Consider the following 25,896-nt stretch of genomic DNA (forward strand, 5'->3'; position numbering starts at 1 on the left):
GTTGTTTAAAGACTTGCTGTTATCAAAATGTCACTGAAAATGGAGAGATTTCACTTTAGATTAGGTTTTAGAATCTAGTTTGACAATGTTTTTTTTTAGAAGTACTTTAAAATAAGCAGTTTTAAATGCAAAAATTTATATTACTGACATTGCTGTGGGATCTAATTTTATCTAACATAGACTTACTGGAAATACATGCTTGAGTTTACATCTTTGTTAAAGAGATAGCTCACCAAAAAATTAAAATTAGCATATAATTTTTGGTTTTAAAACCATTATGAGTTTCTTTCTTCTGTTGGACACAAACAAATATATTTTTAAGAATGCTGGCACCCATTCACTTCCATTATAGGGAGAAAAATTACTATGGAAGTCGATAAGTGCCAGCTACGAGCATTGTTTAACAGAAGAAAGAAACTTAAATAGGAGGTCAAGTAAAGGGAGAGTGATGGAAATGATGAAAGTATTTTTATTTTTGGGTGAATTTTCACTCTAAACTGCAAAAAAAGCACTTGGGCATATGTTTCTAGGTAAAAACGATTGTTACGATATACAATATTTCATCATATGATATTATAGGATATATAATAATATTTACAGTGACATATTATCAATAAATAATGTCCATAAACATCCTTTTTGGAAATATCCATGAGAAGGTGGGTCATGCTGTCCAGAAAAAAATAAATAGCCCAACGGTTTAGTGCCGATAAGATATTTAATCATGGGATATTTAAACATGGGGAATCATGTTGGCGCAGTGGGTAGCACAATCGCCCAACAGCAAGTAGGTCTCTGGTTCAAGCCCCGGCTGGGTCAGTTGGCAATTCTGTGTGGAGTTTGCATGTTCTCCCCATGTTCCTGTGGGTTTACTCCGGATGCTCTGGTTTCCCCCACAAGTCCAAAGACATGCGGTATAGGTAAATTGGGTAAACTGAATTGGCCTTAGTGGGTGTTTCCTAGTGTTGGGTTGTGGCTAGAAGGGCATCCGCTGCGTAAAACAAATGCTGGCTAAGTTGGCGGTTCATTCCGCTGTGGCTACCCCAGATTAATAAAGGGACTTAGCCGAAAAGAGAATGAATGAATGGAGTCTGTGGGATATCTGTCTGTGGTAGTTATCTGACTAGATGAAATTTTCATCTTGGCGAGCTACTTGAGATTATGATATGAGCTACTAGTAGCTCACAAAAATGTGTTGGTAACCCTGCTGAAAACCAATGCATGTGATCAATTTTGTCATCATTTATTCACCCTTCACCTTTTTATTCTACTATGTAAGTCAATGGGTGTGAGCATTCCAGAAAATATCTTGTTTTGTTATACTTGTAAAGGTTTAAATAAAAACTTGAGGGTGAGTAAATGATGAGGTAATTTAATTTTTTTGGATGAACTATGTCTTTAAAACAAGTCCAACAATTCAATGCTTATAATGACTAGATTTGGAAATATGGATGAGCGGAGGTTGCAGCCTCTCGAGCTCCTTCATTCAGCTTGGGTTATGGCAGTTGCTGCGAGTGAGGGCCAAGAATTTATCCAGCTACATGATTTTAAATAATTTTTCATTGAAAAAGCTTCAAATTTCATTCTTGAATATGAAAATGTAGCTGTTATTGCATAGCTGGGTACAGCCCTAATAAGATTTGCTGACACAAGTAAAAAGGGGGAATGAGCAAACTTCTAAGAAGACCACAATATTACATAAAGTTATTTAAAATCAAGGCAATACAAACATTAAAATAAGCTAAAGCTACTGAATAACATGTATATTATGTCACACACTTAACATATTGTATTTATATTACGGAAATTGTGAAAATCTTATTTCTATCTTTAGATAATTTTAATGTTGGTAAGAGTTATTAGCATTGTTAGCTTAGCTACATGCTAATGTATACCATTAGGCCTACTAGATGTTTCACTTACCTGTCACAATTTTAATGTCAGTAAGAGTTGTTAGCATTGTTAGCTTAGCTACATGCTAATGTAAACTATTACAAGACGTTTCACTTACCCGTCACAGTTTTAATGTCAGTAAGAGTTAATAGCATAGTTAGCTTAGCTACATGCTAATGTAAACTATTACTAGACATTTCACCTACCTGTCACAGTCTTTGGATTTCTGTTTCTCCTTCCTTTTTCTCCCTCTATTTCTGGGTTTCCATCTACAATAAAAGAAATAATCACATTACTCCATTTAGTCTGTATCCTACATTAACAAAACTGCGTAAGTGTAGCACATCTTGTTACCTGTCTTGTTTTGTTGTAGGTTTTCTTAGTCTTGGAATCACAATGAAAAAGATAAGAAAGCAAAGGGACTATTAAAACACCTCTATTTTTGTTCAGCATGCAGTTTATTCCTCATTTCTGTTCAATACTTTTATCTATAATGACAACCCAAAGTTTCATTGCAATGCAAAACACACGGTTACATAAACTGAATGGAAGTTTTCCCTTACCTACATTCACAGGCTTTGTGCTCCACAAAGGTCATCTCCATATATTCCTGGCCCTGCTCTGCTGGCTTAATCTTTAATAACTGAAAAAGTCATAATATTGTTAGCCAAACAAAGTCAGCTAGATATTAATTCAGTGAAAACCCATACAAACTCAATTATGCAATTTTTACATATTCAAACACTTCCTGTAATTTATATGACTGTGTGTTTCTGTTGGTTTACTATGAGCGAATGATGTGCAAAAAGAAGCCCCACCCCCTACTCAATATTGCGTTTAAGTTGGAAGTACATCAACAAACTGAAATAAAAGTCTCAGCAACGTCCAATTCACTCAGACTTTAAGTACATAACAACCTTTATCCAAATAAAACTTCTATCACTTACTTATGCGCCTTTTCATCTGAAAACTAAATTGAGGTTTATAGATTTAGCTATAGAAACAGGTATAGATTGTTGTCCTTACTTGCATGGTGGTGTTGGAAGTGAGCGTAGGATGACACTCCAGATTCTCATCGCCACAGCAACCAGCGCAACGGACCAATGGCACGCAGGCGGGGCTGAAAATGTGCTCCACCTCCCCTGGGTACTCCTGAACCACCTCCACCAGCTTCTCTATAGTGCGGCAGAAGCTCTTCCCCCAAACCTCCTGAAACAGCATCACTGCAGCACACACAGAAAAATAGGAGACAATCACCTTTAAAAGCGCATATGGAAATAATAGATGCTATTAATATATATTACTATATTAATGCAAGAATAAGATGATAAGCGATTGTTAGTGTGTTAAAAAGCTAGACATTCAGTTAGATTAGATTTTTGCTACACACACACACACACAAACACATTTTAACATAATAAACCATAATATGTTTCATTTGACAAGAATTCTGATTAATAAGCTCAGCCAATTACAGTTTAAAGACACTAAATATATTTCAGAAAATAACATATTAGTATATATACACTATATACATTCGTTCATTCATTCATTTTCTTTTCGGCTTAGTCCCTTTATTAATCAGGGGTTAATAAAGGGACTAACAATTTTTCCAGCATATGTTTTACACAGCGGATGACCTTCCAGCAACAAACACCTATACATTCTCATTCACACACATACACTATGGCCGATTTAGGTTATTCAATTCACCTATAGCACATGTCTTTGGCCTGTTGGGGAAACCGGCCCACCTGGAGGAAGCCCACGCCAACACTGGGAGAACATGCAAACACACAGAAATGCTAACTGACCCCATTTTATTTCGTAAGCTACTGATAATATTTCTCCAAATTTTCAGTTATTCAATGTCTTTTTTTTCTATATTTTTTGAAACAATACAAATGTTTGTTTCTTTTTTAAAAAGAATTTCTTTTGCTATAATTTTTTAACTTAATTTTAATGTATCTTTTGTTGATTAGTTATCAATTAACAAGAATAATAAATGACATTTAAGGTGATGCGCTTCAAAACAAGTCCGCTATAAACACCTTAATATTTTAGAAAAGGTAGTTAAAGTTTGTAGAACCAATGATTGATCTTATCCACCCGTGAAGTAAATATGCATGCAGCCTATTTTTTGATTACCTGACAAGTGCATTAACAGCAGCACCCACTGATATAACCGAGAAATTATGAGCTCCTCTTACACAGTGTCATCCACGTGACAGAAACATGTTAGACTTTCTGCGATGGTGTCGTGAGGTGTCGCAGACATGTTATTGGTTGTCGTGAACAATAGGGCACATTACATGAGAAGAAACGATTGAATCTTGTGTCACAACGCCCATTTGTTGTTTACGAATCCACACGACACACTCGTGTGATCTGACCGGGGCTTAAGCGATCAGTATTTGGTGGAATAACCCTGATTAACAATCAGGAACAAATTGAAACATTTGTTATTTGACCAACTGTCAAACCTTTATAGAATATTAGTATGCACTCAAACTTATGTCTAATAAATCCAGAGAATTTCAAGGAATTTTGATCTTTTAACTTTTGTAAAGCTTTATAAAACAGTAATTTCTTAGCACAGAAAAAGTTGCTTTACAAAATCGGTGGAAAAGCCAATAATAAAAATCACTGTGTGTTTATCCTGTTTTTCCTATTTAGCATTTTTGAGAAAAGCAGCTCTTTATTACCAATTTCAAACTTGTATTGCCATCCCAGCAGGCACACTACGTCATACGTTAATATTAGGTTAGATTTAGGTTGTGACGTCAGAAGACCAAAATTCAATGTTTAGCCAGTGTCTAAGGACAACGTTAATTTGACGACCAATAATGAGATGAAATGACGCTGATATTGTATTAATTTTAGACTGTGTTGGAAAGTGACCAAAATCCAACGTCATCTTAAACCAACGTCATATTGATGTCAAATTCTGACATTTATTCGTCAGGTATGGCAACCAAAATCCAAGATCTGATAGATGTCATAGTGGTAATGTCCACAAAACGTTAAGCTGTAACATTTTTAGATCTTGATATTTGGTTGATTTTAGGTTGGACACTGGACATTGATGTAGGCCTGATATTGGGTTCTGATGTCAACCTGACAACCCTTTCATTTCCAAACAAAATGCAACGTCCCCACAACTTTGGGGTACGTCATGCTGACGTCCTGTGCCTGCTGGGTGTTGAGTTACTGTCAATTTCTCTGTTAAACATGTTAATGGTATAAATATTTAATTGACAATATGTTTATTAATTTAAAAAAAAAAAAAGCACAATCGCCTCACAGCAAGAATGTCGCTGGTTCGAGCCTTGGCTGGGTCAGTTGGTGTTTCTGTGTGGAGTTTGCATGCTCTCCCCGTGTTCGTGTGGGTTTCCTCTGGGTGCTCCAGTTTCCCCCACAAGTCCAAAGACATGCGATAATAGGTGAATTGGGTAAGCAAAATTTTCCGTAGTGTATGTGTGTGCATGAGTGTGTATGAATGCTTCCCAAGTGATGGGTTGCGGCTGCAAGGGCATCCGCTGCATAAAACATATGCTGGATAAGTTGGCGGTTTATTCCGCTGTGGCAACCCCAGAATAATAAAGGGACTAGGCTGAAAAGTAAATTAATAAATGTATGGCTTTGCTAAAAAAAAAAAAAACACATGGCGAATAAAAAGATTGCGTAGGATTCAGTATAATGAACAGTCCATTTTGTACAGATCCTGTAGTAAAATATATCACACAATATGTTTTAAAAAGAAAAAATCTTATATACAGTATTAAATGTAGTAATTGTGGCAAACTAATGCAAATACATCAAGGTATATGAGACATTTCATGACATTAGCTTATCTTCTTACCTTTAGCGGTGCTGTTTACATTGACTAATGAAGAACTCTGAAAAAAAAGAATGAAAAAAGTTTATAATCTACTCTAAAAGACTTTAAATAAAGGCCATAAAAGAAAAATGTGAAAACAACAACAATAAAAAATATGATTGATTACATAATGTTGGTCTTAATGAGTGACCACACTTTTAAAGATATTTAAAAAGACAAAACTAGCCTAATTTATAAATGTCATTATGTCCATATCATAGTCATTGTATCATACCATGTCGATGGTAAAAACATTTCAGTGTAGAAACATTTGCGCATTTGGCATATATCTGATATCTAGTGAACCTGTCATTTTTTCAAATGGGCAAAAAAACTTTAATCCAGGTAAAATAAAGATCCAATTTAATATGCTCATCATGCTTTTTGTCTTCCTACCGTTCCATTAATAATCCACCAGTTCTCATAGTTGAGAAACTTTGACTTACTGTACATGACAGGGCTTTAAACAACAGCACTCACTAGTGGCAAGAAACAATAATACAGGTTTCCTCCTTTATGTTTTTACAGGACATTTACTCAGTCTAACATGTGCCAGATCGAGAATCTAAGACATATCATATTCATGCATGTGTGTGTGTCTGTTCAGTTTAAAATCTGCTTCCTGAAGTATACGATTTAGCTTTTTATTTTTTTAGCACTTCATCTACCCCTGCGGTTATTTTCAATTAAGCCTTTAATAAACAGTATATATTTTTAATTCTATCAACCAGAAAAATGCATCAATAAGTCGTTTTTAAGTCAGCGCCTTGAGGATAAACACACTTGATACTTGACTGAAAGACTAAATCCATCGACCTCCACATCCAAAGATAATATAAAAAAAAAAATTAAATGTTTGACATTCACAAACTCACAAACACAAACTCTTTATACTAGTCTTGAAGTATATTATGTTGTACTGAACATAAAACACAATAATGAACTGCTGCTTGTTCAAAATACTTATTTAAAATGAGCTGAAACAACACAATTCTTGAGATTTTTGGGGGGGACAACTTAATTGTTTTATGTTTAATCCACTTAAATTTGTTAAGTTAACTTACTCGATTTTTGTTGGGACAACACAAAGGAATTGTGTGAAACCTTGCATTTTCTACAGTGTATGCACTATACTACAGATATACATTGTATATTCTAGATGAATAAAAAACTAGGGTCGCGATCAGGCAATAAAAAAGATCTACACACTTCTTCATGTCTCTTTACGAGTCTGTTCACAGAATTTAAAGGCAAGGCTGTAAAAGGGGAAGGGAAATCCTGCAGGGTCAACGTGGTCACTTGCGTTTGCAATTTTCAGTCTGAATAGAGGGAACTGACGGAGTCATTTACTGTAAAAGAAAGTGCTACCATTAAGCTCATGCTATATAAAACACAGTCGGCAGTGCAGAATTTTCGATTTCAAACTCCCCCGTTGATTAAAGTGGATTAAAACAGCTTAATGGGCCATTTCCTATGCAGAATGCAGTTTCTGACTTTCAGTGAGATGCAGGAGTTTATTTGGATTTTTTAGAAAGCCTGTTTACACCAAATATGTAAACTATAAAGATAACTTTCAGTGCTACTTGAAATGGTTGAGATTTTATTAGCTTTAAGTGTTTTATTGCTCATGGGCGGGAAAAACCTCTGATATTGATCTTCTTTGTCATTACTGTTATAAGGTCCATTCACATTAAGGATGATAACTGTAATGAAACTAAGAAAAATACAGTTTTAAAAATGTTTCTGAATGTACGTTGACGTTACCGAATAAACTCTACAGATGTAAATTGTTTCCATCTTCCTGTAATAATGTGCTTTTTGAAGTATCGAATCAGAAAGAAGCCATGTCAGTGCCAAATTATAAATAAAAAATCCTTTAATTCACAAAAAAGTGTTATTATTTTTTTTTTTCTGAATAACCACAATAGAATAAACTCTGACATGGTGAAAATTACAGCCACTAATCATCTTTCTCCATTACCTTGCCTTGTTTACTGTTGGTTACTATGTTACCAATACCACAGTCAACCACTCTAAAAACTTGGAAACGTACACAATTTGGAATATTTGCTTGTTTTGCCAATTTTAAAATTATTTGCTTCATGTTAGGATGGAAACCCGACCACTGACAGCTAATCAGAATTCAAATGAATGATTATTTACCATGATTGTTGTTATAGTTATAGTCACTAGTGTGAACCAAGCGGCAACCTCCCACTCTTCATCGGGAAGCCAATACGGAAATAACTAAATCTGCAATTCATCGCCTTTGGGGGCTGACTCCAGGAAATCCAAATGATTTCTGACTGCTATAGTAAACTGGCCATTTTTTTCCGAACTCAGCCGTTTGATTTTTATTATGTTATATTAAGTCTACATAATTAAGGGTGTAGCCACTTGAGTGACAGCTAGGTCTCGCTGCTCGCTTTCTCATCACCACAGCTGATTCCGGCTGATTAGCCGCTGAGCTTTTTTATTTTCGGCTTAGTCCCTTTATTAATCTGGGGTCGCCACAGCGGAATGAACCGCCAACGTATCCAGTATATGTTTTACGCAGCGGATGCCCTTCCAGCCGCAACTCATCACTGGGAAACACACACACTCATTCACACACTAAGGTAAATTTTTAGCACACCCAATTCACCTGTACCACATGTCTTTGGACTTGTGGGGGAAACCGGAGCACCCGGAGGAAACCCACGCGAACACGGGGAGAACATGCTGAGCTCGGCATATACATTGTATTTTTGTTTTGTTTAATGTTACTTTACACTGTCAATTGCCTTTTAGAATTATTTCCTGCAATTATCAGATACTATAGCATGATTTGTGCACTTAATTATGCTCACAAACAGTTCAAGTTGCCTCCATTTCTCAGGTGAGTGAAATTATATACTTATATACCATCTCTATAAATGTATGTGTTTTACTTAAGATAATTTATCATTTATATTTTTCTTTAGACCCATAAAGCACTCCAGAATCTGACAGATTGATTAGCTGTAGGCTCTAGAACAGTCATCTGAACCGTTGCCATACAGTGTTGTGCCTGGATTTTATAAATAGCCTTGCATTTACTAACACAGACTATATTTGAAGTATCTCCTGTTAAAAAACGTCTTAAGAACAATGTTTAGTGGCTCAATGTATGACTACAGTGTTTTTAAAAGTCTAAACACTTTATTGATATAGAACACAACCAAGCACATGTGGTCAGAACACAAACAGATCGCAGGTAATGAAGTATTAAGCATTTCTCCCAAAGAAAAGTCTGTCAAAGCAAAATGCTAGCATACGTTTGTAGCTCCGCTCACCCTCCGCCTCTTTGCCCTTGTTTGGTGTCCCGCGGTCTGTGCGAGGACGAGCTAACAAAATGGCAACAGTTGGCCACGTCTACTGGTAGCTTCCTTTGCCTTGTTCAAAAACCTATGGGTGACGTCACAGATACTACATTCATATCTTTTACAGCCTATGGTGTGATAAAGCTTTTATACAACTTGTTCTGTGTGTTTTTAGAGGACTAAAATGCGCAAGAGGCTGCCAAAGTGCAGTAGTCAGACATCTCCATCTTACAAATGTTTAAAGGGATAGATCACCCAAAAATCTACTCACCCTTACGTGGTTTTCAATCTTCTATATTTTTTGTCGAACACAAACGAACATATTTTAATTAAAGTATGATTTATTCAGGTTGGTAGGGTCTACATTTTCCTTTAGCATGCTTACATTTTATGTTTGTGGCTCTGTATATACATGTCTGTTGTATGATCATATTTTTTATTTGTAGATTTTTATTTATTTTTATTATGTGAAGCCTAACCAGAGACGAGGGCTGCAAATTAGCTATATGCGGCATCGATTGTCTTTGTATTTCAATGTCATGGGTCTTGTCCATGTTAAATAAGCAAACATACAAATAAATAGACAAATAAATAAAAGAAACGAGTCATGAAAGTGCCAATTTATTTTAAAAAAATCCCTTAATTCACAAAATGTTTGTGTTTTTTTAGCTTGAGGTGGTTTTTGACTTTTTCCTGAATAAACTTAATTGCCGAATAAACTCTGACTTGGACGCTGGTTTATACTTCTGCGTTGAGTGATGGGTGTGACCCACGGCACCTGCCTTGCGCATATTCATGTATTTATACTTCTGTGTGCTGTTTGTGTTGCTTTGCAATAACACTTCCAAAACGCTAGCTGGCAGTAGGCTTTTATGTTCCTCTGTGTCGAGTTTCTTCGTAGATGTTTTGTTTCTTCTGAACGCTACCTTAAATGTACAAGTAGCTAAAACTTGCTAATTCAGAGGCAGGAACTTGCGCACGTGCAACAACTTTAATCATAAGGTACACAAAACAAAAGTTTCTATCTGGAGCTCCTTCAAGGGACTCCTCGCTCGTCACTGCTACCAAGCCGTCAAATCACAGAGCTTGCACTACGTGTCGTTGCGACATGTAGTTACATTTTTTGAGAGGTCGGCATCGGTGTCAGCCACGGACGCAAGAGTGTGACCAAACAAAGGCTGTGCTGGGATAAATGCTTGCGCTTGACAAAGAAGTATAAATCAGCCTTTATCTTGCCTTGTTTACTGTTGGTTCCTAGGTTACCAATGCTACAATCAACCACTCTAAAAACTTGATGGAAATGTTCACAACTTAGAAATGCAGCTTTTTTGCAAACTTTGAATAATACAATAATTTTGCTTCATGTTAGGGTGGAAACCCGATGACTGACAGCCAATCAGAATTCAAAATGATGATTATTTATCATCTTTATTGTTACAGTATAGTTACAGTCAGTGGTGGTGACAGCTTTTATACAATGAGTGCTGTGTGATTTTAGATGACTGAAATGCGCAGGAGTTGCCAAATTGCAGTACTCTGTAGTAGTCTGTACTCTTGTAGTACAGACATGTCCATAATGATCCTAATGTTTACAGGCATACAGTAATTAATCCCAAAAATCTACTCACTCTTAAGTGGTTCCAAACCTTTAAGAGTTTCTTTTTTCCTATCAAACTCAAAAGAAGATAATTTAATAAAAGCTGAAAATATTATTAAAATAGTTTTGGTGTCCCACAGAAGAAAGAAAGCGAATCCAGTTTTAATCGAGAGAATAATAAGAGTGATTGATGACAGAATCATCACTTTTGAGTGAACTATCACTTTAAATTAAAAAAAATCAGTACACTGCAACGTGAATTGACATTTGTACAAAATACTGTAGACCTACAGTTGAAGTCAAAATTATTAGTCCCCCTGAATTATTAGCCCCGTTTATTTTTTCCCCCAATTTCTGTTTAATGAAAAGAAGATTTATTTCAACACATTTCTAAACATAATAGTTTTAATAACTCATTTCTAATAACTGATTTATTTTATCTTTGCCATGATGACAGTAAATAATATTTTACTAGATATTTTTCAAGACACTTCTATACAACTTAAAGTGACATTTAAAGGCTTAACTTGGTTAATTAGGTTAACTAGGCAGGTTATGGGAATTAGGCAAGTTATTGTATACTGATGGTTTTGTTCTGTAGACTATCGGGAAAAAAATAAGCTTAAAAAAGGACTAATCATTTTGACCATAAAATGGTTCATAAAAAAATGAAAAAAACTTCTTTTATTCTAGCCGAAATAAAACAAATAAGACTTTCTCCTGAAGAAAAAAATTGTATCAGATATACTGTGAAAATTTCCATGCTCTATTAAACATCATTTAGGAAATATTTAAAAAAGAAAAAAATTCAAAGGGGGGCTAATAATTCTGACTTCAACTGTATATTTTCCCCTTGACTATGCGCCATCTATAACAAATAATCCTTCTAATGTATAGTTTTTTTGCTGAGCTCATCACAGTGCATTCTGGGATTGTCTCCATAAATGTCTTAAATATGCTTATGAGGCATCATTTTGCAGCCTATTCTGGAACATGCTTATGTTGCCTTAAATGCTGTCTGGTAGGCAGTTAGTGTTTAGTGACAAATAAAGGCAGGTCTATTCACAGGAGGTTTCTGCTCTGCTGCTTATTCAGACATGAGAATGCAGGCACTTGGCATCTCCATGCTCCTCTGGTCTTGAACAGAAGAGCAAGGTTCTCACAAACTTGGCACATCAGCTCAGCTATGTGAGGGACCTCACGTAGCACCTCTTTGTCCTTGTGTGTAACCAGATGGACTGTGTGAAAGTAAAGGGCTCACGAAGGTTCTGTATGGGTCATAAATACTGAATAGGAATGTTATGAGGACCACCCTAATGTCACCACTAGGAACTTCTGTAAACAAGATCGATGCTTAAAGGTATAGTGTGTCAATTGGTTGAGTCAATGTTTCAGTGGCAAGCTGCTTAAAGTGAGAAACAGAGAGGGAATTTAAAATCAGTATCATTTTTTGTTTGTTTGCTTCATTGATTAGATTGAAGATAAATCATAAAGTTTTTGGAACACTTCAGATTGTGATGCTTTTGCCTGTTTGAGATGAGATCCAGAATGTAGAGTATTATTTGTGTGTTTTGTTTTATTGATTTTTATTGTCAGCCTCAGTTTTTGATTAAATGGTAATGTCTCATGGCTCATTTTAACTTGTCGCCACTATTTTTTGTGATGCGTGGTTAGTGTTGACATCCATCTGCGTCTAATAATGTAATGGCTCCGCTGTCTGCTGAGATTATTTTGATGAGGCCATGTCAGCGCCCCAGGCCATTGTTTAAACTGCCGACAGGACAGACTGCTCTGGAAAACATCCAAGTGTGAGAGAAATGTTAGAAATATTATTCACTAGAAATTATGATTCCTAGTACTAATTCTATCTATCTATCTATCTATCTATCTATCTATCTATCTATCTATCTATCTATCTATCTATCTATCTATCTATCTATCTATCTATCTATCTATCTATCTATCTATCCATCCATCCATCCATCCATCCATCCATCCATCCATCCATCCATCCATCCATCCAGCTATCTATCTTTTTTGTGTGTTTGTCACACTTTAATGTTTCAGATCATCAATCAAATTTATATATCAGTCAAAGATAACCCCCTAAACCTAAATACCGGTTGGGCCACCCTTAGCAGCAACAACTGCAATAAAGTGTTTTTGATAACTTGAAATTAACCTGTTACAGAACTGTGGATGAATTTTGGCCCAGTCATCTGTGCAGAATTGTTTTAATTCGGCCGCTTTGGAGGTTTTAAGCATGAACAACCTTTTTAAGGTCATGTCACGGTATCTCAACTGGATTCAAGTAAGGACTTTGACTAGGCCACTCCAAAGTCTTTTAGGATTTTTTTCAGCCATTCAGAAGTAGACATGCTGGTGTGCTTTGAATTACTGTCCTGCTGCAGAACACAAGTTTCAGGATGGTTTTGGTACCTAGCTGAATTCATCATTCCATTTATCACAGCAGCTCTTCCTTGACTTACTTTTACACCACACATGGGTTATGAACTTTCTGACAAATTAATGACCTCAGATCAGGCCACATCTGCTCCACCACCCTTAAACTCAACACTGGTGTACCACAGGGATGTGCTTCCTCTACTCCCTCTTTACCCACGACTGCAGGCCTACAAATAGATCCAACACCATCATCAAATTTGCAGATAACACTACAGTGATCGGTCTAATCAGCCTACAGAGAGGAGATACAGCATCTGGCCACTTGGTACACAGACAATAATTTGCTCCTTAACACCACAAAGACCAAGGAGCTCATTGTGAACTTCAGGAAGGGACAAGTAGGCTCACATGATCCCATTCACATCAATGGGATGGCTGTTGAGCCTGTCTCATCGATAAAGTTCCTGGGGACCCACATCTCAAAAGACTTGTCCTGGACCAACAACACCTCCAAGCTGGTCAATAAGGCTCACCAGTGCCTCTTTTTCATAAGGCAACTTAAGAAGAACCAGCTGTCCTCAGCCATCTTAGTGAACTTCTACCGCTGCGCAATATAGAGCATCCTGACCAAATGCATCAAGGTCTGGTATAGAAGCTGCTCTGTTGCTGAGTGTAAGGCACTGCAGCGGGTGGTGAAAACTGCCTAGCGCGTCACAGGGACTCCACTTCAAGCCATTGAGGACATCCAGAAGAAACACTGTCTGCGCCAGGCACACAGTATTCTTAAGGACTCCTCTCACCCTGCTCACAGACTGTTTTCTATCCTGCGTTCCGGCAGGTGCTTCAGGTTCCCCCGCACAAAAATAGCAGACTGAGGAACAGCTTTTTCCCCAGAGGTGTTTCCCTTTTGAACTCTGCCCCCACTGACTCCTTTGCCACCCTCATACACCCCCACACTCTCCTCATAATTTATACTCCCCATAATCACTGCACTATTTAATATTTGCACATTTAAAAATTGCACATATTCATCACACTACATTGCACTAATTCAGTTTTGAATTTTACATACCCACTGTACATATACATTTGTAATTATGTTCATATATATCTGCATACTTCTGATTATTAATACAACCTGTGCAAATATTCATCTATTGTTCATCTCTCACATCTTCCAGATATTTAAACTTTTGTCTCATCAGTCCACAGAGTAATTTCCCAAAAGTCTTGGGGATCATCAATATGTTCTCTGGCAAAACTAAGATCAGACTTAACTGTATGTTCTTTTTGCTCAGCAGTGGTTTTTGTCTTTTGTCTGGCATGCAAATAATTTTTTCCCAGTCTCTCACTTATGGTGAAGTCATGAACACTCACCTTAACTGAGGCAAGTGAGGCCTGTGGTTCTTTGGATGTTGTTGTGGGGGTTTTGTGACCTCTTGGATGAGTTGTCACTGTGCTCTTGGGTTAATTTTAAGCCAGACATTCCTGGGAAGGTTCTCTATTGTTTCATGATTTTGCCATTTGTAGATAATGGCTCTCATTTTGGTTTGCTGCAGTCCCAAAGCTTTAGAGATGGCTTCATAACCTTGTCCAGACTGGTCATAGTGTCTAGCTTTTGAGGATCTTTTGGTCTACTTAACTTTGTCATGCAGGTCCTATTTATGTTATTTCTTGATTTTGAACAGGTGTGACAGTAATCAGGCCTGGGTATGGCTAGATTAAACTTAGGTGTGACGAACCTGAAGTTAAGCTATGCTTTACATCTATCTATCTATCTATCTATCTATCTATCTATCTATCTATCTATCTATCTATCTATCTATCTATCTATCTATCTATCTATCTATCTATATCTATCTATCTATCTATCTATCTATCTATCTATCTATCTATCTATCTATCTATCTATCTATCTATCTATCTATCTATCTATCTATCAGCTTGTACACATGGAGAGACTGATGTGTGCTGAACTTCAGGGTTTACCAGCAAAAACATCAAGTTTTAAAGCCACTAATGCTGCGGTCCAGAGGATGCGAGACAGGAAGTTTCAAGAAAAATAGGAAAGCAAACAAAATGGTAACCAAACATTTCTGCAGACTTTTGGCTCCTCTTAAAAAAATGTGGATTATGATAGAAACCGAGAACATTCCGAATGCAAATGGGAAAATATGAGAGGCTGTTTGGGAAAATGTGCTGGCTCCACTGAAGGAGGATTATTTTGAAGTAGTGGGTGCTGTTACTGACACTGTGAAGTCACACAAGTTTCCAGAAATGGGTCTTATCTGAGTTTTACTCATATAGTAATTAAACGAAACTAAAATCCTTGCTAATATATTTTCTCTTATCCAGTCTTAAAGAGATAGTTCACCTAAAAATGAAAGTTTACTCACCATTTACTCAAGCGGTTCCAAACCTGTATCAGTTTCTTTTTTTCTGTTGAACACAAAAGAAGATATTTTGAAGAAAGCTGAAAACTGGCAGCTACTGACTTTGACACAAGTGGGGGGCGAGTAAATGACGACTGAATTTAAATTTTTGGGTGAACTATCTCCTTAATTCACAAAGACAATGATAAGCAATCAACCTGATTTACTGCTGCTGCTATCTTATTCACTCCCAGCTGTAACTCAGAGAGATAATACTCAGGTCAGCATGTCTACAAGCTAGACCTGCCTCTTAAATAATAATCCACAGCGACCTGAAGTCAACAGAAAGAGTATCCCGTCTTTTCCAATTGATCCAGCCGTGTGGGAGAGGACTGGCTCGCTTCAACAGGAAGAGTCTGAGTAAACTGAAAAAGAGACTTCAAGCAGACATGAAGTCTATGGGAACTTCTGCTTCAACATCACAAATTACAACAATGAAAAAAAAATCTATAAAACTGATGCCAAACTGCACGCCTTAACTGGCAAAACTGAGTGAGACAGGGTGGATCACTGGAATATTTCAATGATGCGTAATAACCACATGCTTCTTTATATTTAATAATACCAATACAGAATCCTGTGATCATGAGGCATGTTGCTCGAGGTTACATTCATTCAAAGATCAATGAAAGCCTGGTAAAAGGCAGATAAAACACAAAAGGCGCAATAAAACAAGCAGCCTAATTTTAGACAGATGTATTGAAGCATGTGATTTAGATGAGTTATGCAATATTAAATTGAATTACAAAAATAGGATTTGGAAGAAACTTGTTCTTAACTTTTTATGCCTAATTTAATATTTTAAATATTGTTAAACTTAATGTTTTAAAAGGTCATAGACTTTTTACTTCTCTGAAAACAATATTATTATTTAGCAAATAACATTAATCAATTTAATTGTTAATGTTAATGAATATGTAATTTTTGAGTTTTAGATCCATTGTTAGACCTGTTATATTGTATATATATATATATATATATATATATATATATATATATATATATATATATATATATATATATATATATATATATATATATATATATATATATATATATATATATATATATATATATATATAGGGGTTGGACAATGAAACTGAAACACTTGCCAATTTACTGTTGGAGGCTTCATGGCTAGATTTTACCAGCCTGGTGCCCAGTCTTCATTGATGGCACATTCCACCAGTAAAAGCAGAGTGTGAAGGTTTAATTAGCAGAGTAATAGCTTAGTAACTGCTTAAAATATTGCAATGTACACAACATTATTGGTGACATATCAGAGTTCAAATAGGACAAATTGTTGGTGCACGTCACTGTGGAGCATCTGTGACCAAGACAGCAAGTCTTTGTGATTTATCAAGAGCCATGATATCCAGAGTAATGTCAGCATACCACCAAGAAGGATGAACCACATCCAACAGGAGTAACTGTGGAAGCAAGAGGAAGCTGTCTGAAAGGGATGTCCATGAGCTAACCCAGATTGTATCCAAAAAACGCAAAAACACAGCTGCCCAACACACTGCAGAATTAAATGTGCACCTCAAATCTCCTGTTTCCACTAAAACTGTTCGTCGAAAGCTCCACAGGCTCAATATACATGGCCGGGCTGCTATAGCCAAACATTTGGTTACTCGTGCCAATGTCTAATGTTAGCTTCAATGGTGCCAGCAGCAAAAATCTTGGGCTGTGGACAATGTGAAACATGTACTGTTCTCTGATGAGTCCATTATCACTATCTTTCCCACCTCCAGGAGAGTTACAGTGTGGAGAAGTCCAAAAGAAGCATACCACCAAGACTGTTGCATGCTAGTGGATCAGTAGTGATGGTTTGGGCTGCAATATCATGGCATTCCCTAGGCTCAATACTTGTGCTAGATGGGTGCGTCACTGCCACGGGCTATCTAACAATTCTGGAGGACCATGTGCACCCAATGGTTCAACACTGTGCTGTGTATCAGAATGATAATGTAATAAATAATAAAACAGTTTAAATATAAAAAGTTTAAGCAGCAGGGGCAGTCTTAACCAATAAGCGAGGTAAGCAGCCACTTAGGGCCCCGGGGAATTAGGAAGCCTATATTAATCATATAGCTCTTTAATACATTTTTTATCTAATTTTTTAAAATCTGTCTATAACCGTAAAAATTTTAACGTTATTACTTCTTTTTTTAAAACCGGGAACCCCCATGACTAATGGATCGTTCCTTCCGTACTGACCTTGCGCGAGGTGTGAGTGCTTCAATCAAAGATACTGCCAGTCTGCCAGCGATCGATCAGATTAGAGCTGCTGAGGTGGAGGTAGATTGAGTGTTAGAGTGAAAATTTTGAAAAACATTTGGAGAAAAAATAGAAATAGGACAAACATTGAAACGGAGCTACCCCAGCGATCCTATTTTCTGGCCGAAACACCTGTCAGATTAAATGATGAGTGCTGTGAGCTCGTTAAGAGAGGGCCTTTTCACATAAAATAACATTTAAATATTTAGTAACGGCTGCAGATTCACAAACAGCAATTAATCCAACATACAGTAGGCTCATTCTGAAAACGTAGTCTTATATAAGGTTCTGGAGACCGCAAATTTTGTAGCTAGAGGTAAGTATGGCTGCATTTCATTTTTTAAACGAACGCTACGGGGCGATATGACGCAATTCCTTTTCGCGCTTACCAGCTGACCGCTTACCTCCGTATGAATAGCTTTCCGTCTGTTATCAGTTTGTCCTGTTAGCTCGCCATGTACGTTGGCGAACTTGAGATGCAGAAAGGAGTTGACCACCACAACGGGGTTCAAGTCCAGTGAAGAAAGGTTCCAGAAAGCAGGTAAGACAAAAACAGAATCCAAAAAATAAATAAACAAGTAAATAACAGGGTGAGAATGTGGTAAAATCTGAAAATGTGGTAAAAATCTGACGAGGGTTTTTCTTTTTCTGGATTACTTTTGAAAATTGTTGGTTGGATTTAGGGAAGTGGGTGGTCAGGTCAATCAATAAAATTGATTGGCCTTAGGCTCAGTCGATTGGTCAGTCAGTCAGTCAGTCATTTAGTCAGTCAAACAGTCAGTCAACAGTGGCTTCTGGTGGATTTACGTAAGAACAGCAGGCACAAATGTCACTCGCGAGAGAAATTTGAGATCTCAAAAAGCGTACACAGCGGCCTCTCGTGGATTTGCGAAAACAAAAACTGCAAAAAACGTACCTTCTAGGACGTATTTCGCTGTCTCCAGAAATGTATATAGAGGTACGTTTTCAGAATTAGCCTGGGTTGAACTATTCAAATCATAGGAAAAATGGTGACAAGATTAGTTTGATTGATTGTGAATTAAACTTGTTTAAATGTTTTTTTAAATATTATTAAAATCTAACCACAAAAATGGCTAATTAACTGTACATAGTTTGTAAACTAGTTTTATTATTTGTGAATTTATTGCATTTAATATTACATTAAGAAGATAAAGGTTCTTTTAAATATTAAAATATATAAAATATAATTTAAATATATTTTTAACATGCAGTTTATTTATATATGTTTTTTTAAAAGCTAACTTACAGAGAAAGTGAATTTTGAGTTTTAATGCTAGGGCCCCATACCTGGAATTTGCTTAGGGCCACCCCTGCTTAGCAATAACAGAAATAATCAATTATTATTAAAACTTTAGTTTACAAATGTAATTACTAAGTCAGTGTACAGTAGTCAATATTACAGAGCGATATAAATGCCATTAAACTTTAAACACACCGTTCATAATTTGGCAAGCCCTGCTAATCATCCTGAATCTGTTGATGACATCACATGAACATTTTTATAAAGCATTTCGATGAGTAAAATTCCAATGCTAGTGAGTAAAATCCAGCAGGACAACGCATACAATATTGGCCCAAAACATCTCCACATAAACTCCCTTGAAATTGGCCAACCATGGATAATTGTGCTCCTTATTACAGTAAGCCCTGTTGTGGCTATGAAAATGGGAGCAAATTGCCTCCAGATGAGAGATTAAAGCACATCGAGTGGATGACAGTCCCCTGAGTGCCACTGAAGGAAGGACAGATCCATTTTTTCCTGATTGTGATTGCGCTTCATCTCCGGGGCCAAAACAAGGCCTGTACAGGAAAGAACCAAGGTCCTGTCACCACAACTAAGATGTATGTGTGTTTATTAACACATTATGTGGGTTATATATAGTGTTGCAGCAGATTTCATGAGGGTTTCACAGTTTATTCATCAGGGGTACAACGGCACACAAAGTCATGGTTCGGCTTTTGGGATTACGGTTTCATATGGGTTCAGTACAACTGGATTAAGCAGGACCATACTGAATTTGATTTGTTTAGATATTTCTGCACAGAATGTTGTTCAAAAAGGATGCACAATGATTTTCAGGGTGTAGGACTTGAAAACGTAACACAAAATGAAAACACATTAAAAAAAATCTAAATCCAATTAGAACCACTTGTTTGGTAAACAAAGCTACAACAGTTCTCACATATACTGTAATACACCCACTAAAAGACCCCCAACTGTATGTACATCACTCATCCAAACAATTGCATATTATTCAATAATATTACCGGAATATAAAATATGAATAAATATATTTACACACATTTACATAAGTAAATATATAGATTGAATGATGGACTCAAGCAGTTTCAATTTACTAAAACGTATATTATGTACATTATATACACTGTAAAAGCGCTATAGAAATAAATATGAATTGACTCAAAATATTTCCAGCTGTGCATATTTCTTGTCTTTTCCTTTGAATAAGCAACAAATCTTGCTTTTCAAATCATGCTTGCATTTTTTGTTTATTTTGAACAGACAGAAGTGTTTTGTCACAATTAGCTGTAGAACTAAAAAGCTTTTTGTGATATGAAAAACACACAAAATTAAAGGCGCAAGCGGCATTATGGGGGTTCAAGCATGTAAGGACTTTTAATGCTGATCAAGTCAGAATTAATGGCTGATATTGAAACATCTTCAATGGACATAATGTTGACACACAGGCAAAAAATATTATGGTCAAACTATTATGTAAACAGATTGTAGGAATATATTTAATGATGTAATATAAATTATAAACTGTTTGATTAACAGCAGATGTCTTTGAGAAAAGCTGCTCAGAAAGGTCAAATCTACCACATGATTTGTAGATCAAGTGTATTTGTGAAAAGCTGTGTAAAATCAGCATTTTTTTTGTTTTATTTTATTTTGCTGTGAAAAGCTCAGACAGCAGCAGTAAGTGGTCTTGTGCTTGTGCTGCTGTCTAGCAGCTAAAATGGTAATTGAACCACTGAAATAAGCATAAAGACACTGAAACTACTGTTTTGAGACCTTTTCTACTGTTATAGCACAACCTTCTGTGTGATCTCTACAAAATTTTGCCCACTTTTTTACAATAACGTCACACGAGTATAACAACTTGAGGTTTTGGTTTTTCCTTACATGTTAATAGGCATGCAGGTCCATAAAGACACACTCCTTTTTGTAAATGAGCCTGTTACAGCTATCCAAAGTGGAAATTTAACTTTCTTCAATAATTATTGATCTACTCAGTCCAGAGATTACTATAACACGACAACCAAAACATGACAACTAGCAAAAAAAAATAGATTTTGCATGTATTGAAGAATTTTAAATAAACAGTTTGAGTGACAGCAGTGATTTTAGTGTCAAAGTGTTCCGTATGAGCAGGCCAATCATACGATATGTATTTTGTGTGCTTTTGTGAAACATTGTGTAATACACAACCAATTAAACACTAAAACACATAAAATCGCCCCCTGGTGGCCGATTTCTTTCAAAATCTGTACAGACGTCTAAGGCAATGAGTCAAACATGCCCACTGAGTTTTGTTGCGGTCTGCCATCGTTAATTTTGTTTAATGGGTGCTCAAATTTAAATTGGCCGATGGCAGCCACGTTGTGATTCCATCTTGGACAAAGACACAGCATTCCAAATTTCAAGCCGATCGGACCAACGGTTGCTAGGTTAGGGGCATTTTCATGTTTTTTAGCTTAATAGCACAACCATGTGGCCAAGGTCTGCAGGTTTTTTTTTAAAGTGACCTCAAAATGACAATATACACAAGTGCACCAAGTTTGGTGATGATATCTCATTCCGTTCAAAAGTTATAGCTGCAATAGCAATTAGCTTCAATTAGCACGGGACTTTTTTGTCTACTAATTTATGTGAGAATCAACATTTTAATGTTTTTTGCATAATTGTTGATGTTTTGTGTCTAGGAAACATTTCTTAAATAATTTGGTTCTGATTGGGTATAAAACCTTGGACTAGTTCGCAAAATTAGAGTTCAGACAAATCTCGATGTAGCAGAAAAATGGTGCATCGTAGAGTCCTAATGCACAGCTGGCATATGAGTTGTTATGAGCTAAGTTTTTGAGTCTACGACTAGTGGTTTAGGTGTTATTAGCACTAACGCATTGATAAGCGTCATAGCGCCAACTACTGTCCGATTTGGACAAGTCATGGTATCTCAGTAGCGGTTAACCCTACGGATCATCTGGCCAAGTTTCAAGTCTCTAGGTCTTACGGTTTAGTCTGCCTGTTTCGCATTATGGCTGAAGAAAAATGATACAAATCCTAACAAATACAATAGTGTTTCAGCACTACTGTATGTGCTTGAACCCCTAAAAATGTAATAATGAAAAATAAAACTTGATAATTAAGAGACCCAAATTTCCAAAGGTTATGCTCTACCCTCCCCTAAAACAACAGAAAAACTTAAATTGTGCATTAAATTTAAGATTCAGTAAGTTTCATTATTTCCATTGTCTTTCTATGTAAACATGCACTTGACAGATGTGCGTGACCTTTATACACTTTATACACTTTATACACTCTGTTGCATTGCTCTTATATATGATTAAAAGGAGTGGACCAATCAGAGGAATTTGAAGGCAGGGCAAGCGTTGTGAGCTTCTGTTTACAATAGCAAGCTGACAAGTTTTTTTTAGGTGGAAATGAACAATGTGGATGAGGTGCTTTTTACTAAAACAATCCTGAGCGCTGTTCAATCATGAACTTGTTCAAACTTTTCAAGCAATCATAACCAAGCTAATGAGACTACTCTACTGGTGGGAATGTTGCTCCCAATTAACAAAGATGTACGTGCAAAATATGTGATATGTTAACAGCATGCTGTTTGCCTTACTGAATAGAGCATAAAGTGCCTCATTTCCATTCTAGATTAAGATTTTTTTTTTTGCGTGACTTATTATTGAGACAAATTTAGCTCAGTAGAATGGCCCCTCAGTTGTTGCACTGCTGTAGCCTTTTCTGACTAACTACAGTAACTGACATATCTGGACCAATTGTATTTTCGTCCAAGTACATAAACCAAACCTTGACGCCTGTATCATGATGGTTCTGGACAAAAACCAGTACCATTACACCTTTTTATTCAAACTTTCTGCTAACAAGTTTGATATTAAGATATTTGCCAGAATGACATATTTTCTTCTTCACCTGATTTAATGCATTGTAGAAATTAATGGTTTTAAGTCTTGTCACAGCACTGATTTAAGTATATATGCGATAAAGGAAGTAGTAGAATTGTATAAAAGGCAAAATTCTACAGTTATAATTGGTTTTATTGATGCCTCTAAAGCTTTTGAGAGGGTTAATCATCAAAAGCTTTTTAGTAAATTAAAACAAAGAGGAATATCTAATCATATCTTAAGAATTTTAACTTACTGGTATACTAATCAAAGTATGCAGATTAAGTCAGGCAATTCTGTATCTGATACATTTAAAGTATGTAATGGAGTACGACAAGGAGGTTTACTTTCACCTGGTCTCTTTAATATTTACATGAACGAGTTGTCTGAGGAATTAAGTTACTGTAGAACTGGCTGCGTGCTTGGTGATGCTATAATAAATCATTACATGCATGTTGATGATTTAGTTATCTTTCCCACTAGTAGCGCTGGTTTTCAGCAGCTGCTTAATATTTGTGCAGATTCTGGGCAGAGATATGATGTGCAATATAATTCAAAAAAAGAGTGTTTACATGACATGTAGAACCAAAGAACATAGATGTGATATTTTCAGATTTTTATTTATCAGAGCAAGTTTTAAATGTTAGTAAATATTTAGAGCATGTCATTACTGAAGATATGAGTAATGATAATGATATGTACAGGGAACGTCGAAAGTTATATGCTCAAGCAAACATGCTGGTGAAAAAGTTTTATTTGTGTTTGGAGCAGGTTAAGGTAAACTCCTAGAACGCATTGCAGTTCTTTGTGCACAGCTTCTCTGTGGTATAATTTTAAAAAAGAGAGTCTCCATAAGCTGCACGTTGCATACAATGATTGTCTGAGGATTCTTCTTTAAAACAGATGGTGTAGTGCAAGAGAATTATTTTGTAAGGTAAGAGTTCGATTATTTTTGAGAAATTTAATCTTTGAGTTTTTCTGTCGCTTGGAGAATTCTCAGAATAGCATTTTAATGTTGTTGATAAACCCAAAGCTTACTGAGGTGCATTATCAGTCACCTTCGATGAAATACTGGCATAACTGTCTATTTTAATGTAGATTGTGTGGTTTGTATTGTTTTGTATATAATGGATTACTGTACATGGTTGCATTAAGACAATTGACAATGGTAAATTAAATATTCAATATAAGAATTCTTTGCTACTGTACCTGGGTGTGTGTGTGTGTGTGTATATATATATATATATATATATATATATATATATATATATATATATATATATATATATATATATATATATATATATATATATATATATATATATATATATATATATATATATACATACATATATACACACACAGTTCAACTCCCTTTTAGCCCCCCTTTGATTTTTTTTTTTTTTTCTTTTTCAAATATTTCCCAAATGATGCCTAATTACCCTAACCTGCCTAGTTAACCTAATTAACCTAGATAAGCCTTAAAACGTCACTTTAAGCTGTGTAGAATTGTCTTTAAAAATATCTAGTCAAATGTTATTTACTGTCATCATGGCAAACATAAAATAAATCAGTTACTAGAGATAAATTATTAAAACTATTATGTTTTGATAAAATTTTCTCTCGGTTAAACAGAAATTGGGGAGAAAAATAAACAGGGGGGCTAATAATTCAGGGGGGGGGTAATAATTCTGACTTCAACTGTATATATATATATATATATATATATATATATATATATATATATATATATATATATATATATATATATATATATATATATATATATATATATATATATATATATATATATATATATATATATATACAGATTAGATGTTTACTTTCAATGTGTTGTAAGTTGCTTTGGATAAAAGTGTCTGCCAAACGCATAAATGTAACCCCGCTGGTCCTACACCACCCAACCCAACCTCTGAGCTGGGATCGAACCGGCAACTTTCCGCATGGGAGTCGGTTGCTTTAACAAGGAGGCTAAAGACCATGGCCTCTAGTGTCTGTCACTAGAGCACCTTTAGTAATCAGAGAAGTGAGGTTTACCCTCACTAGCTGGTCTCCTTTACATAAGCATTGATTATGGTTGTATGGAAACATACATTCAATCTTATTTTTTGGCATTTCAAGACATACTGCATTAGTATAAGCCCCCATAGCAAAATATGATTATCAGTATAGAACAATACAGTAGTATACAACAATGCCTGCACACAATGCATGAAATACAATATGCACTGAATGTGCTGCTGCAAGAAACTTTATTCTACTGCTGGTGGATCATGAGCAGGTGTGGTCATTGCCTATAGTCTTAAGAAAGGAACGCTTCGTACTCATCAGATGATCTAAAGTGAAGCAGGATCAGTTAACGGTTGGCTCAGGTGTTTACTTTTGCCAGCAAGTCTGTCAGTGAAGCTTGAATAAATAGCTGCCACTTGACGATACAGAGGCAGAGGAAGCGCAGGCAGACGCAGATGGTCAGACTCAAGTATTATTTAGCTGGAAGTGTTGAGGGAGAGGAAACACCTGCACTGAATCCTGTCACGAGTCTCGCTGAACCAGACACACGCTATGTATGTTGTTGTCACTTCTCTCACCTCTCATCTCACATTTGGAAGGTTTTTCCTGACTTTCTTCAGCTTCGGCTGTTTGTCAGTACTATATTGATTTGCGCTGTCGAAATCACATCCTCTGTTGTTTTTATAGCTATTCTTTTTCTTTGTCTAACACTCTGGACATATTTTTACAATCTTGTCTTTCAAACTTTTGATTTTGCCTGATCTTTTTGACAGACCCACCAAAACACTTCATGTATCTGAGAATCAGACTCATGCCCTGTTTCATATGATGGGAAACATATATACATACAGC

At 36.0% G+C, this 25,896-nt stretch overlaps 1 protein-coding gene across 1 annotated transcript in view; it reads right to left on the reverse strand.

Annotated features, from left to right (window-relative positions):
* pgfb (placental growth factor b) overlaps positions 1–25,896 on the reverse strand; it is a 45,892-nt gene that overhangs the window by 2,898 nt on the left and 17,098 nt on the right. Inside the window, exons 2-6 of the mRNA XM_056477260.1 lie at positions 5,756–5,792; positions 2,920–3,116; positions 2,457–2,536; positions 2,248–2,277; positions 2,100–2,162 (exon numbers count right to left, since the gene is read on the reverse strand). Coding sequence (XP_056333235.1) covers positions 2,100–2,162; positions 2,248–2,277; positions 2,457–2,536; positions 2,920–3,116; positions 5,756–5,792 — 407 coding nt within the window. The remainder of the gene's footprint in view (positions 1–2,099; positions 2,163–2,247; positions 2,278–2,456; positions 2,537–2,919; positions 3,117–5,755; positions 5,793–25,896) is intronic.

Source organism: Danio aesculapii, chromosome 17 (assembly GCF_903798145.1).
Source record: "Danio aesculapii chromosome 17, fDanAes4.1, whole genome shotgun sequence".
NCBI lineage: Eukaryota > Metazoa > Chordata > Actinopteri > Cypriniformes > Danionidae > Danio > Danio aesculapii.